The following is a 14343-nucleotide window of genomic DNA, read 5'->3' on the forward strand; positions in this document are numbered from 1 at the left end:
GATTGGGGATCAGGGTGTGTCAGAGTCAAAAAAGGTAGAGACAGGTTTAAATACATTTCCGTGGATTGGCTTCCTACCCTGTTTGGCAACAAACCCAAGGACTCCTAAAAGGAGCCGGGATGTACGTGGGTTTCCAAGGTCCCTCTATTTTCATCCTCCCTCGACACTCCGAAGGTAAGACCCACGGAGAACCGCAGGGCTGGGCATTCTTGGGTCCAGCACAGGTCACCTCACTGGTAGAAGTGCGTAGTCCTCGGACATTTGGAAGAGGTGGCCGGGGACTGTGGGGACCGTGAAGCTCGCGGTCCGGGGCAGCGGGTTGCAGGAGGTGCGCCCCGTCCCCTCCGTCGGCAGTCGGGAAGCCGGGCCAGCGGAGAGCGGAGTCCGGGAGGGGAGGGTCGGACCACGCCCGCGGAGGCGGCCCCGGGCCCTGCCGCTCGGTCCTGCTCCGGACTCGGGAGGCTTAGGCCCCAGGAACCTCGGGCGGAGGGGGCGGCGACCGGGAACCCTGCGGCCACTGCGGCCGCACGGCCGCGGCTCTTGCGGCTCCGGTGCCTGCCGGGTGGTGGCTCCGCAGTGCCCGCCCCCAGCTCCCCTTCCCCGCCCCTCGCGCCCCCTTCCCCGCCCCCGCCCGGCGCCCTGGCCTCGCTGACCCGCCGCCCCGTCCCTCCGCGCGCGCCGCGGCTGCTGCTCCTCCGCGCGGCGGCGCCTCCCCCGCGCGCCGCCCGCGCTCCCGGCGGCGCAATCCTCCCGCCTCGGCCATTTTCCCTCCACCCCCTCCCCTCCTGATCCTCATCCCCTCGCCCTCCCCCCGCGCGGGGACTTTTCCGGAAAGTTTTTATTTTCCGCCTCGACTCTTGAAGAAAGAAGCTCCCGGCTCGGCGGCAGCAAAACTTTTCAGCTCTCCGGACCCGCGGCCCTCGGCGCGCCCGGCCGAGCGATGAGCGCCCCTCCGGTCCTGCGGCCGCCCAGCCCGCTGCTGCCCGTGGCGGCGGCGGCGGCGGCCGCGCTGGTCCCGGGGTCGGGGCCGGGGCCCGCGCCGTTCCTGGCTCCCGTCGCGGCCCCGGCCGGGGGCATCTCGTTCCATCTGCAGATCGGTCTGAGCCGCGAGCCGGTGCTGCTGCTGCAGGACTCGTCCGGGGACTACAGCCTGGCGCACGTCCGCGAGATGGCTTGCTCCATCGTCGACCAGAAGGTAAGGCGCCGCGCGGCTCCGAGCCCGGCGCCTCCCAGCCGCTCAGGGGGCGCTGCCAGCCCGGCCGCCCCCTCGCCGCGCCAACTTTCCGGCTCCGGGGCCTCGGCCGGGAGCCAGCCTCGCCGGCGCGCTGGAAGGGTCTGGCACCCGCCGAGGTTGGACGCCCGCATCCGAGGCACTGCGCTCCCTGTTGTCCAGTTCTCCCCTTGCCCCATCCTCTTATATTCCCGATATCTCTAGGGTCTGCATCCTCCTCACCCATTCCCATCCCTTTCAGGACATTCCCAGGTATCTTGCTCTTTTCGGGTCGCGCCTCTCCCTTCCCCTTAAGACTTCCCGGCTCTCCCCTCTCTTCCTTCTGCACCCTGGACCAGCACATTCCTGGCGCCGGAATCCTCCTTCCTGCACTAGAGTTCCCCCGGGGACACGCTCAGCACGATTTCAGCACCCCTCCCCTCCCCTTCAGGCCCCTCTCCCAGCTCAGATTGATGCTGAGGAGTTCCTGGAATGATCTGGAGAGGAGGAATTTCTCACCTGTCAAATAAGCTTTGAAGAGAGAATGATTGACTCGGCCAGCTGTGAAAACAACTGACCAGACCACGACTACCCACTTCCTTGTGGTCTTTTATTCCCAACCTTATGTGAACATAGGAGCAAATTTTTCAACGATAAATCTGAAAGTTGCAGTCTTCTTGATTTTGATTCCCAGGGTACTGATAGTAGAGCGTTGAAGCTGGGACACAGATATGTAGATGGTAGGGGTACTGTCCAGGAGCACCCGAGGCTGGCTGTGCCCTTAAGTTTGAGGCTGTGGGACTCTGGACAGCGGCCACCAAAGGCAGGGTTGAAAAAGGGCCATTATCCTGGACCAGGCCACCCGAAGAGGAGACCTAGCCCGCCCACCAATGTTTATAGTGCAATTCTGAATTTCAGGTTGTGTCTGTAGCCATCCAGAGGGATGTTGCATGGAAGGGGGTGATAAGAGTATAAAGGAAAGGGGGCCATGGCGCCAGTCTTCTTAGTATAAACAGCAAGTGTTTAGGGGTGGAGACAGAGGTCTCTAAAGGTGCTGAATTTCAACCCCTGGAGGACTGACTAGTACTTACCTTATGAAGATCACTTGAATAATCATGAAAGCTTTCTCTAAACTATTTGGAACAGAATTTGCTAAACCTGCCTGTTGCAAATTGTGGCACTGAGCCCAGGAATATTAGGAAAAGCCCCAGGGAAAAAATCACTAATCTAAAAGTTGTGAAAGTTCTGGAGGCCAGACTAAGGTAACAGCGAGTGCCAGGAATTTTTGTTTATTGAACGTAGTGACATTTTGTAATGCATGTTACTCTTAAATTTTTGCAACTTCCACAAAAATTAGACAAATTTTGTCTAATTCTGCTACAAGTCATATCATATGACTTATCATCAGTATCGTGGAGTGTCTGTTGCAGGTGAAAAGGAGTATTCTCCTAGGCACTGAAAGCCTTCCCTTAATGGCAGTTGTAGTCTACAACAGTTTTCACTGAAAGCCTTCCCTTAATGGCAGTTGTAGTCTACAACAGTTTTACAACAATTAACTGGGGTGCAATCCAGTTAATTAAAGGACAATACTGAATAAGCATATAAGCAAGGTAAATTAAAATTTCTTTAAAAAGCTAATGTAATTGTATAGAATTTTAATTGAAAGCGAGTGATAGAGTTACAGGTAATATTAAGTTTAATATAGACAGACTGTTTTTGACCAGCTTTAAAACACACACACACGCACATACATATACACACACCTTGATGGAGTTTAGGATGGGGAGAAACATGTATGGTTCAAGAGGTTTACGACTGGAAATTGATTAGAGAGCGAATTCTTATCTCAGTAGCTACCAAGAGGGATGTTATATGGAGGGGGTGATATGCGTGCAGAGGAGAGAGGCAGCAAGCACCTGTGGAACACAGTGGACCTGAGGGTAGTGGCTAGGATATTTAGAGAAAGTAAAACTGTGAAAAGGCCTTGCAACTAAGATGAACTCAGTTTACTAGGAGTCTCTGTAATCGTCCACATAGAGATATCAAACCAAGGACATCTGAAAGATGGATTTGCTGCATGGAATATGTTTTAGAATGCCAAGAATTTTATGGCAGAAGGAAAATTGGAGTTCATGAGCTAATGGAGTCCTGAGCCAAAGCTCTTGGGGAGAGACCTGGAGAAATACTGGAAAAGGAAAATCATCAGCCCTGGTGACTGAGATATAGGGGGAACCCCTTCCTTCTATATTTACTCTAGCAGTTCTGTCCTGAAGAGTTGGAAACATTTGACTACTTGGGATAGCCAGAATAAAGATCTCACTTACACTTTTTTTTTAAGGTTATGGCAAAGGGAGAGTTAGATTTAGAGATGTGGATTTGACAGTTATTTATGTACAGGATACTGTAAGTAAGTATTTACTGGATTGTGGGTCTAAATAGGAAAATTTTCATCTATTTATCTGTCTTCTGTCATCTATCTTGAGATACAATTATGGCCCCAACAAGATTAAGAGGGCTGAGTATCCATCACAGGATAGCAGAGATCACTTTATTTTGTGACAGTAGAAATGGAGGAGGGGTCAGTGTGTAGTTAAGGAAGTAGGAGGAGGTCCTTTGTTCCTCATTTCAGGTTCTCTTGAAGTACTTTTTCAAGATACTAACTCTGAGGAAGGATGACAGGAGAGAAAAAGAGAGAGAGGAAGGGAGAGAGGGAAGGAAATGGATGTTTTAGGAGAGTGCTGGGAGTTTGAAGTCATTTATAATTTACTATGTAGAACGGAGTCATGTTGAACTCACAGCAGAATTCTCCAGATTTTCTGAGCCCTCCACATTCACTGTGTTACAGGGTGTTAAGAGGGTTTTCATATGATATGTCTGAGAGTTTCCTAAATACTAATAGAGATCAGACTAGCTTAAATCTTTGGAAGTATTAGCTGACAGTTCAGTTTATATCAGCAACATCCATGGGACATTTTCTGTGGGATGAGTGCTTGAGGTGTATAGAGCTAAATAAGAGAAGTCCTGTCCCTCAGAAGCAATCTTTAAGTGATTATTGTTATCATTTAGAATTCAGAGTATAATTTTCTTTTTAGTTACATAGGTTTGAAAAGTGGCAGACATATGATTGTACTCGAAAACTTTTGATGGCAATTGATCAAAAATATTCTTAGTTTAAGATAAATGTACCCCAAATATGTACTGAATTATATAGCTAAAGAATTTAAAAAAATTTTTAAATTATTTTTTAAGTTTAATTTTATATTGTAGTATAGTTGATTTCCAATATTGTTAGTTTCATGTATATAGAAAAGTGATTCAGTTATTTTTAAAAATAGTTTAGATGAAAAATCTAGTGTTCCATTTCTGTATATAACAATTTATGAATGTAGAGATAGAACTAATTCCTTCTTTTTTTAAATACTGGCTTAAGGTTTTATTTATATTATGCTTATTTCTTTATTTTGCAAGCGTGTAACCTTGAAGGCTGGTTGTATGTAAAGACATGTATCATGTTAGTTAGTATACATGATTATTATTTTCTGGAGGGTAAAAAAATAATAACAGTAGTTGACTTCACTTTGAAACATTGTTACTTTCTACTATCAAAAGAACCTTGAATATATAGACTAAGAAGGAATTGTTTTCAAATAAGGAACAGTATTCCAAAGGAAGAATTACTTTAGTTTCATAGTACATCATCTGTGTGTCTACACACACACACACACACACACACACGTTTTTAAAACAAGCAGTATTAATTTGGGGATGTGGGATGCAATTACTATGACTATCCATTCATTTTGCCTGTTATCTTATTAGAAAAACGACTCATATTTCCCTTTTTTTTTTTTTCCCGGTACGCGGGCCTCTCACTGTTGTGGCCTTTCCCGTTGCAGAGCACAGGCTCTGGACGCACAGGCTCAGTGGCCATGGCTCACGGGCCTAGCCGCTCCACGGCATGTGGGATCTTCCCGGACCGGGGCACGAACCCATGTCCTCTGCATTGGCAGGCAGACTCTCAACCACTGCGCCACCAGGGAAGCCCCATATTTCCCTTTTGAATTTACTTAAATGGAGTAATAGCATCTATAAGACTCCTGGCATAGTTTCACTTTGCATAGTCGTTTATCTGACCAAAGAAACTAAGGAGTGAGATTTTATAGACGATAGCTCACTAAAGGAATAACAAAGTTTAGCGCCTTGGTTTGAGAGCAACTGTGCTCTGCTTATAGTTGTTTTGCTTTCTTTTTTTTTTTAAAGAAGATGTTGGGGGTAGGAGTTTATTAATTTATTTATTTTTGCTGTGTTGGGTCTTCGTTTCTGTGCGAGGGCTTTCTCTAGTTGTGGCAAGCGGGGGCCACTCTTCATCGCGGTGCGCGGGCCTCTCACTATCGCGGCCTCTCTTGTTGCGGAGCACAGGCTCCAGATGCACAGGCTCAGTAGTTGTGGCTCACGGGCCTAGTTGCTCCGCGGCATGTGGGATCTTCCCAGACAAGGGCTCGAACCCATGTCCCCTGCATTAGCAGGCAGATTCTCAACCACTGAGCCACCAGGGAAGCCCGTTTTACTTTCTTAATTGTAAATTGTTTTTCTAACACTTGTAGTGTCACTTTAATTTTTATTGTTAATTTTAGCTATTCTGCTTCTACACAGATTGAGGAAACTGGAAGTAAATAGCTGCTTGATGAGGCCAGCATATGTGGACTAACAAAATCCTTTTAAGCTAATAGGTGTTTGGGTCTTAGGTATATTATTTTATTTATATTTTATATTTGTCACCATTATATGTTTATTGATTTCTGATTTAATGATGAAGTATAGAATGTGTCAGTTCATTAAGCGATTCTTAAAGTAATATAATGCTTTAATACTGTATATCTAAAATTTTGTTTTCAAGATTAGTTAATAATAGGATTATATTTTGATATACAAGTAATGCCTATGTAATATATATCTAATATATACATACATCTGTAGTATATTATCTAAATATCTGTGTTTTGAAGCATAATTTCGAAAGCCTAATTATTCATAGCCTCCAGATGCTGAAGTATTGTTTTATATTTTGCATTGTAGGCTGCAAAACGTGGGGCCTTGTTATATATCTCATAATCCAAAAGAAACTCTGCTTTATGATTTTTCTATCAATACACAGAACTAAAAACCTTTTCTTATCGGTGTATACTGTTTAACAGTTTTCCCAAGGAAATACCATTTGAGTAAGCCTTCCAGACTTAGGGCTGGGAAGAATTGGACAAATATGTGAATTACTTTAGACCTTTAGATTCAGGATTAAGATAAATTTGAAGGAATTTTCTGCAGCAACTATAGTGTGTGTGTTTGTGAGAGTGGAGATTGAAAGTAGGGAGTGGAGCTGGAAAACTATTAACGAAGTCTGAAAATTTGTCCCATACTTCATGACTGCATTGCTCTGTATCACCGGACCCCTGTCATAATTATTAAGGGAGATTTAAAACTTTATTTTGCCAATTATTATTACGCTTTTTTTTTGACAAGATGATTGTATGTAGGTCTTCAATATTTTTGCATAAATGACTTTTTTTTAACATCTTTATTGGAGTATAATTGCTTTACAATGTTGTGTTGGTTTCTGCTGTATAACAAAGTCAGTCGGCTATATGTAGACATATATCCCTTTATCCTCTCCCTCTTGCACCTCCTTACCACCTTCCCCATAAATGACTTTTAATGACCTTACTAGTCAATACAAACAAATTTATAATCCTATGAATGTATGGTTGTCACTTATCTAAGATTACTTTGAAGAATAAAGATAATATGTGTAAAGGATTAAATATACTGCCTGGTAGATAGGTGAATAATAAATAGGAATATTGATGTGCGAGGCTTTATGAATTAGCATACTGTTTTGTTAACAAAGAAATGTATATTCTATTATCTCATTCTTATCTCAATATAAAATTAAAATTGTATTAAAAAGCAATATAGCTGTATGGTCAAGGTAACTCTTTTTTTCTGCCCTGTATAATAGAGCAAATCTTAGGAGTAGCTGCATTTTGATACTGCCTCTGAAATTCAACCTCAGAATTCCTCAAGGAGTAGCTGCATTTTGATACTGCCTCTGAAATTCAACCTCAGAATTCCTCAAGGAGCAATAATCAAATAATTTGATTATTGCTAAATGAAAAACACATATGTTGATGAACTAAAGCATCTTTTTATTGCATTTTATTATTTTTGACAAGAAGTTGATTTAATTGCTTTTCAGTTTCAAGTGGCATTCCAATGATATTTCAGTTGATAAAAAAAAAAGGGACATAAAATAGGTAATTGTGCAACATTTGGCAACATAATGGTTCTCAAACATGGTCCTCAGGACTGAAATCAAAAGTTCCTTTGTAGATTGACCCTTGATGTGAGGAGGAAGGCACTTGGAAATGACTTACGGAGATCACATTTTGCTGCGATGCTAGCATATAGAGCTTATTTGTTAAACTGTTGCATCTGATGAACATCTAATATAACGTGGTTGGTTGTGCACACGCAGAAGTGTTATATTGGGATGAGAGGCGATTTTACTGGGAAACGATTGAGACAACAGTTTGGCTAAGCCAATCACAAGTCTTTTTCCAGGTCTTTTCACTAACTACCACTTACCACTCATGGGAGTCCATGCTCCTTTAAGACAACAACAATCAGTAATTATTCATCCATCTTTTAAAGAAGAAAAATGGAATGGATAATTACATGAAACCTGTGTGTGTGTGTCTGTGTGTTGTGTGGTGTGTGTGTGTTTATATTAGATTGGAATCATTGAATAAGCTCTCAAACTGTAGTGAGAAACTAGTAGTATAATCAAGATAGCAAAGCCTGGACTCAGATTGGATTAGAAGTGAATAAAATGCAGTTCCATTGGAGTTGATCATAACATGAGAATTCTTTGTTTTATTTTTATATTTGTTTGTGGTGTTTCTGTGTGTTGAGGATAGCTAATGCTTTTGACCTCTGACCGCTGATAGTCACCTTGGTTCATCTGAAAGCTCTAAACCCAAATGTGAAAATAGAGGTTGAAAATATAGGGTGTTTTTAACGATAGTGCTCATCTTTTAATTTCCCCAGTATTATTCTAGAGAGGTTTTGAAAATGAGATTTCAGTTTCTTAAATCTTTCCTTGGTGTTGGAATATGTTAGAACAACAAGAAAAATAATGCATCAATTTTTCTCTTTCTTCTGATAGCGTTTAGATACAGAGAAAATGGTTATTTTGCTCACAGATATTAAAAATTCTTTTCATATTTTCTACAAGAATATGTGAAATTTCTCCCAGGAATTCCTCTGATACTGTCAAACAAATATTTTTGTACCATTAAAAATCGATAATGACAGCACTGCTTGACGTTGCTTGGCAGCAGAGAAACCCACATTATGCTGTTTCTTATTCTGTCTTTCTAGTCTCACAGAAAATAGATAATTAAATAAATAAAGCCTTTAATTACATGGCCACTGTGGCCATTATGGAATATCATACAATTTATATAGTTATAAAGGTGAGAGTTGGGATAAAAATCTCACATATTGAGACATAATTATGCTGGTCCAAATTTATAATTTCCTATATAGAAGTTTCTTCCAAAGTTGCAAAAAGGTTTATTTGGCTAAAGCTAGACAGTTGATACAGCAGCTAAGCAGTGTTGGCAAATATGAAGATTAGATTTTTAAATATGCAATCATGCACAAATTTTGTCCAACTTATTTTACTGAAAAGAAAAAAAGTTATGTACCCTTTACTGCTTCACTGGATTTTATTCTGACTAGGCCACTAATTGATGAGGAATTTGTTGAACTTAGTCACAATTTCAAAAATTTCTGAATGCCTCTCTCCCTGTCCACAGCCATTTTTTTCACATATATGTTATGAAATGAATGAAAAGTATGAATGTGATAATGAAAATATGAGCCACAAGCAGCTGTGGCTTTCACCATTGTTAAAAGCAGAAAAGAGTTGAGGGGAATAGTGGGGACAAGAGGGGTGGCAGTTAAGCTTTGGTGATGGCTTTGAATCCATGGTGGCTGAGTAGACTTGAGTAGGCTACCGTGGGCGAGGCTGGTGGGATTTTGAGACTAGTGGCACCTTCGGGCAGTGAAGGAGAATAACAGCAAAGCTCTGACCTCTTATGGATTGAATTAGCAGGAATGGTCCCACCAAGTAAAGCCTGCATAGCAATCGGGAGAGGTATGGAAGTGGCTTTTTACAAACAGAGTTGGTCCTCTTGGGAGGTTTTCAGAGTGCCACAGGCGAGAGGTTCAAAGAGCAACCCCACAAGGATTTGACTGTGAGAGTTTCAGGAGGAGCTTGTCCTGGGAGCCTTGGACCCTGCTCTACAAGGTTCTCGGGCCTCATGGTAACAGTGACCTGCAAAGGGGAGCCTACAGAGCAACACCTTCCTGTCAGTGACTCTGTGTGCCTGTCTGTGTCTTGGCTTCTTTGCGTTTGTCGCGTCTGATTTTCCCAGTAGCCCTTTGTGATAGTCATTTTCTCTCCATTTTAAGGATGAGGGAGCTAAATAAGGGTCAGAGAGGTTAAGTCGTTCACCCCAGATCACATAGCTGCTAAGTAAAAAGCAAAACCGTCCAATTCTTTCTTCCCTTCATTGTAGGTAACCCTAAGAGCAAGGAGGGCCGGGAGGGCCATAGGTCTATATACAGAGTTTGGAATTATCAAATTGAGGGGGAGGGGAAATGTTAAACTCCCGTATGTTGGGTGAAATTTATTTAAAAACACTTCAGCTTTGACAGTGTGATATTATTTCTGTTAGTTTAAAGTATTCCTTAATCTGGAAGACTTCCCTTATGCCGGATTCACATCCCAGTTAGCGGTCAGCTGGAATTCTAACCACTTTGGAGGCTACCACTGCACGGCTTCTTTCATCTGTGGCAAGATACCTACCCCAGCTATTGATAATTAGCATAAGGGACATTAAATATGGACTCTCATTGGGGATATTAGGGCCATTAGAGATATGTGATTGCCTAAAGTATTTTAGAGACATGCATCACCCTTGAGGAGTCATATGAACTGTAATGTATCTACTTGTTAATATGTTGGGTTTTATTAAAATAAATATCTGTGTGGCAGGATCTGGTTTGGTATTTGCTTTCAGCCAGTCATCACCCATCTTTAAATTTCCAGACACCACGGTTATTTATCCAGAGAAGTTAATTACCTTATGTGATTAAATTTCCTGGGTTGGTTCACAACCCTTCCTTCCAAGGAAATATGGACACAGAGGTGTTTTGGAAGAAGTGATTATGTTAAGAACGTCTGTTGATTAGTGTGGCTCAAGACTAGTGTATATAAAGAATTTTAGGTACCCGTGAACATCAGTGAATCATTTCTTCTTGAATAGTATATTGATTCTGAGCAGATTTTGAGAAAGTAATTTAGGGTCTTAAGAAAAGTGCCTGTCAGTGGTTGCTTTTCATTTGAGAAGTATTTGGATTGCCTGTATGCATATGCTTAGGATTATGCTTTTCAAATATGTTTCCTATTTTTATAAATTTTATGTATTTGTTTGCTTATTTTTGGTCAATTATAAATTAGTCCCCACCCTAAGGTAAACTTAGTCTCACTTGTGCATAATCAATTACAAGCCATGTGGAATTTTTCTTTCCACTTCAGTAGTGCTCACCAATCTGGATTGTGAATTGTCTTGTGTTCCTTTGCATTGTCTGTGTACAGGGCTAAGGCCAACACTTACCATATAGATTGTACTGTTTTTGTACTGTTTTTACAAAAACATAATTGTATATATAGGTAGACATGATTTGATTTAAAGTATTATCATAACTCAGTTATATCCCAAGGGTTCCTGCCCTGAATGACCATTGGGAAGCCTATAGTAAAGTAGGTACTCAGCCCTAATAGATTAGAAAGGTACCTGAAATATTGCCTCTTTCTGATATATTTGGAACTTTGGAGCTTTAGTACAATGGACAGGTTACATAGAGAATTATCTTTTTTTTTTTTTTTTTTTCGCGGTATGTGGGCCTCTCATAGTTGTGGCCTCTCCCGTTGCGGAGCATAGGCTCCGGACGCGCAGGCTCAGCGGCCATGGCTCACGGGCCCAGCAGCTCCGCGGCATGTGGGATCTTCCCGGACCTGGGCACAAACCCGCGTCCCCTGCATCGGCAGGCGGACTCTCGACCACTGGGCCACCAGGGAAGCCCCTGGGAATTATCTTTTGATATGACTCACTGATAGTCTCTTGGCTGACAGAAAGGGAGCAGAGCTGTCCAGCTGTACTAGAAATCTGAATTTACTAGATGTCTCCTAGTGGAGTACTTACTGTTCTCATAAGCCTTATCTTCAGATAACCTGTCTTGAACTAGGAGGGCATGGCATCAGTTGTTGCTCGAGGAGTAGTGAGGTGGATCACTCATGCCTGGCTCTCCTCTACCAACGATCAGTGCTGAGAAAAAATTGCGTAGCTTTACAGTGCTCTCCAGACAGCAGGGTTCTGTGCCCTTCCCTTTGACACATGCTAATTCCATCTATTCATGTGGCATGAGCTCTTGTCACCTGGGATGTAGATTTTTAGAGTATTTAAATAAATCCTGTAGCTTGCATAGATTTGCAAAGAATGAAAGACTAGATATTGCATGATCTTCGCTTTTATTCAATTCTTTGGGAAGAATAGGGAGCAAAAGTGAACATAGAGTGACGATGGACTAATTAGTAGAGTTAAATACAGTGACCAGATGCCCACTTGTCTGGGATAGTTCCAGTCGTGTCTGTTTTCCAAGAATTCTTTTTTTTTTGCAGTACGCGGGCCTCTCACCGTTGTGGCCTCTCCCGTTGCGGAGCACAGGCTCTGGACGCGCAGGCTCAGCGGCCATGGCTCACGGGCCCAGCCGCTCTGCGGCATGTGGGACCTTCCCAGACCAGGGCACAAACCCATGTCCCCTGCATTGGCAGGTGGACTCTCAACCACTGCGCCACCAGGGAAGCCCTCCAAGAATTCTTTTACATTGTATGTTTACTGATAAAGAACTGTGGAATTTTAAGTTAAAAACAAACAACAAAAAAAAACAAAGAAAAATCTTACTTAGGACAGATATTTTATTGCCTTTTGGCCAAATGTCCTTGTATATTTAAATATAAAAGCAAAACTTACACTTAGAATTTATTTCGTGGAGTCACCAGATTATTTATATTAACCATGTCACATTGAGTAATTTTTCTAAATGGAATCTTAAGCTAAAAACAAAATGAAAACCTTACTGTGATTAGAATATTATCCCCTTTGACCAAAAATTAATGTATAACTTAAAGATGAAGACAGTCAACATTTAGAATTGATTTCATAAGCCAGTTAATTAGATCTGACTTTGAATATAGTATCTAAAGTAATTTGAGCTCTATTTTTTCCAACCAATCAATGTAAATCAAGATATTGTCATACTTATGTATGTTTTTTGTTTCAAGCAGCAAATAATTGTACTTATTCTGGTAGTTCATACTACCCTTATTAATTCAAGTAAGTAAATAGAAAGGCCTGCCTTGAAGCTCCAGCACCCTTGGCAACCATCACAAAGGTAGAGTACACTGACTTACATGCAGAGGGATAACACTGTCATAGTTTCAAGGTGTACTTTACTGTATTCTCTGGTCTGCAGAAAATATAGTGCGGTTAGCCAAAAAGGAGAGAAATTACACACAAATATCCTTGATTACTTAGAAAACTTGTCTTATATTTAAAGAAAAATAAGGCGAATAAGAGAGATAATTTCTTTGGAAATTATATTGTCCCACAATAACAATGTGTAGGCTGTAGCTCGTATTTTCTTAAGATGTTCACAGGCATAGCCTGGAAGAAGCAAATATATGAGTTATACCTGTTCTTCTATGCTTGATTTCTATTGATGAATATACTGTTGAAGTAATATTAAGAATTTTAAATTCAGAAATTATAGTGTTGAAAATAATGCAAGTCAGTGGGGTCTAAAACCACTTGAAAAGGAACTTGATTTTGTATAATCATTTCTGTTTAGAATTTTCCTCACATGGAATATTATAATTTTATACTTGAATTAAATAATTGTTTTTCTTTTACTTTGAAAATTATAAAATTACCACATACAATAGGCTGAATAGTGACCCTCAAAGGTGTCCACATCTTAATCCCTGGAACCTGCAAAGGGTACGGCAAAAGGGACTTCGCAGATGTGATTAAGTTAAGAATTGTGAGTTGAGGAGAGTATCCTGGATTCACTGGGTGGGCCCAGTCCCATCATATGAGCCCTTAAAAGTGGTGAATGTTCCAGGTTAGGTCAGACAGGTGAGACCAAAAAGCAGGAGAGATTACAAGTATGAGAGGGACTGGATCCCCTTTTGCTGACTTTGAAGATGGAAGATATGGGCCAAGAGCCAAGGAATGCTGGGATCACTATGAGGGGGAAACAGGAGGAGTCAGATGATAGTAGTAGGAGGAGATGTGACAGCAGTAACTGGAGGTGATTCAAGAAAGGGGTCATGAACCAATACAGCTGAAGCTAGAAGCTGAAAAAGGCAGGAAAGATGATTCTCCCCTAGAGCTTCCAGAAGGAACCATACCTTGACTTTAACTCAGTGAAACTGATTTTGTACTTCAATGTACAGAAGTGTGAGAGAATAAATTTGTGTTTTTTAAAGCTGCTGAGTTTGTGGTAGTTTATTACAGAAGTAATAGGAAACTAATATACCACATTCGCTTGAGAAAAGGCGAGAAATTCAGATATATCCCAAAAAGGGAGCTCGATTCATTCTATAAATGAATATGCTCATCATAACTCGCATATAGTTCTTTTTCTCTTTTCATTCGATACTGTCTTTCTGTGTCAGATTTTAAATATGAAATGTTCAGTGCCCTTGGGGTTAATTTTTGTGTGAAGAAAGGCTATTCAGATATTTACTTTGGTTTTAGAATTTAATATTCAGGGTATTAAAGTTACAGATTCAGATGTTAGTCTTAATCTTTCTAGTGCAACTTATAAATAGTTTAATTTTTTAAGTCTAGTAGATTTTAGCAGTCACATTTAAGGACGTTTGGAGAATTAGTATCCTTTGCAAATGTAATTATTTAAATACTTTCAAACATTTCAAAATGCATTTC

At 41.5% G+C, this 14343-nt stretch overlaps 1 protein-coding gene across 2 annotated transcripts in view; it reads left to right on the forward strand.

The window, feature by feature from the left end:
* The first annotated feature begins 738 nt into the window (after positions 1 to 738).
* The window catches only part of PRKD1 (protein kinase D1), a 334673-nt gene continuing 321068 nt past the window's right edge, over positions 739 to 14343 (forward strand). The window contains exon 1 of one of the 2 annotated variants that reach the window (XM_073800594.1): positions 739 to 1195. In XM_073800594.1, the coding sequence (XP_073656695.1) occupies positions 941 to 1195 (255 nt within the window). In that variant the 5' untranslated portion in view covers positions 739 to 940. The remainder of the gene's footprint in view (positions 1196 to 14343) is intronic. The other variant, XM_033851225.2, reaches the window with a different exon arrangement.

This window comes from Tursiops truncatus, chromosome 2, assembly GCF_011762595.2.
Source record: "Tursiops truncatus isolate mTurTru1 chromosome 2, mTurTru1.mat.Y, whole genome shotgun sequence".
Classification (NCBI taxonomy): domain Eukaryota; kingdom Metazoa; phylum Chordata; class Mammalia; order Artiodactyla; family Delphinidae; genus Tursiops; species Tursiops truncatus.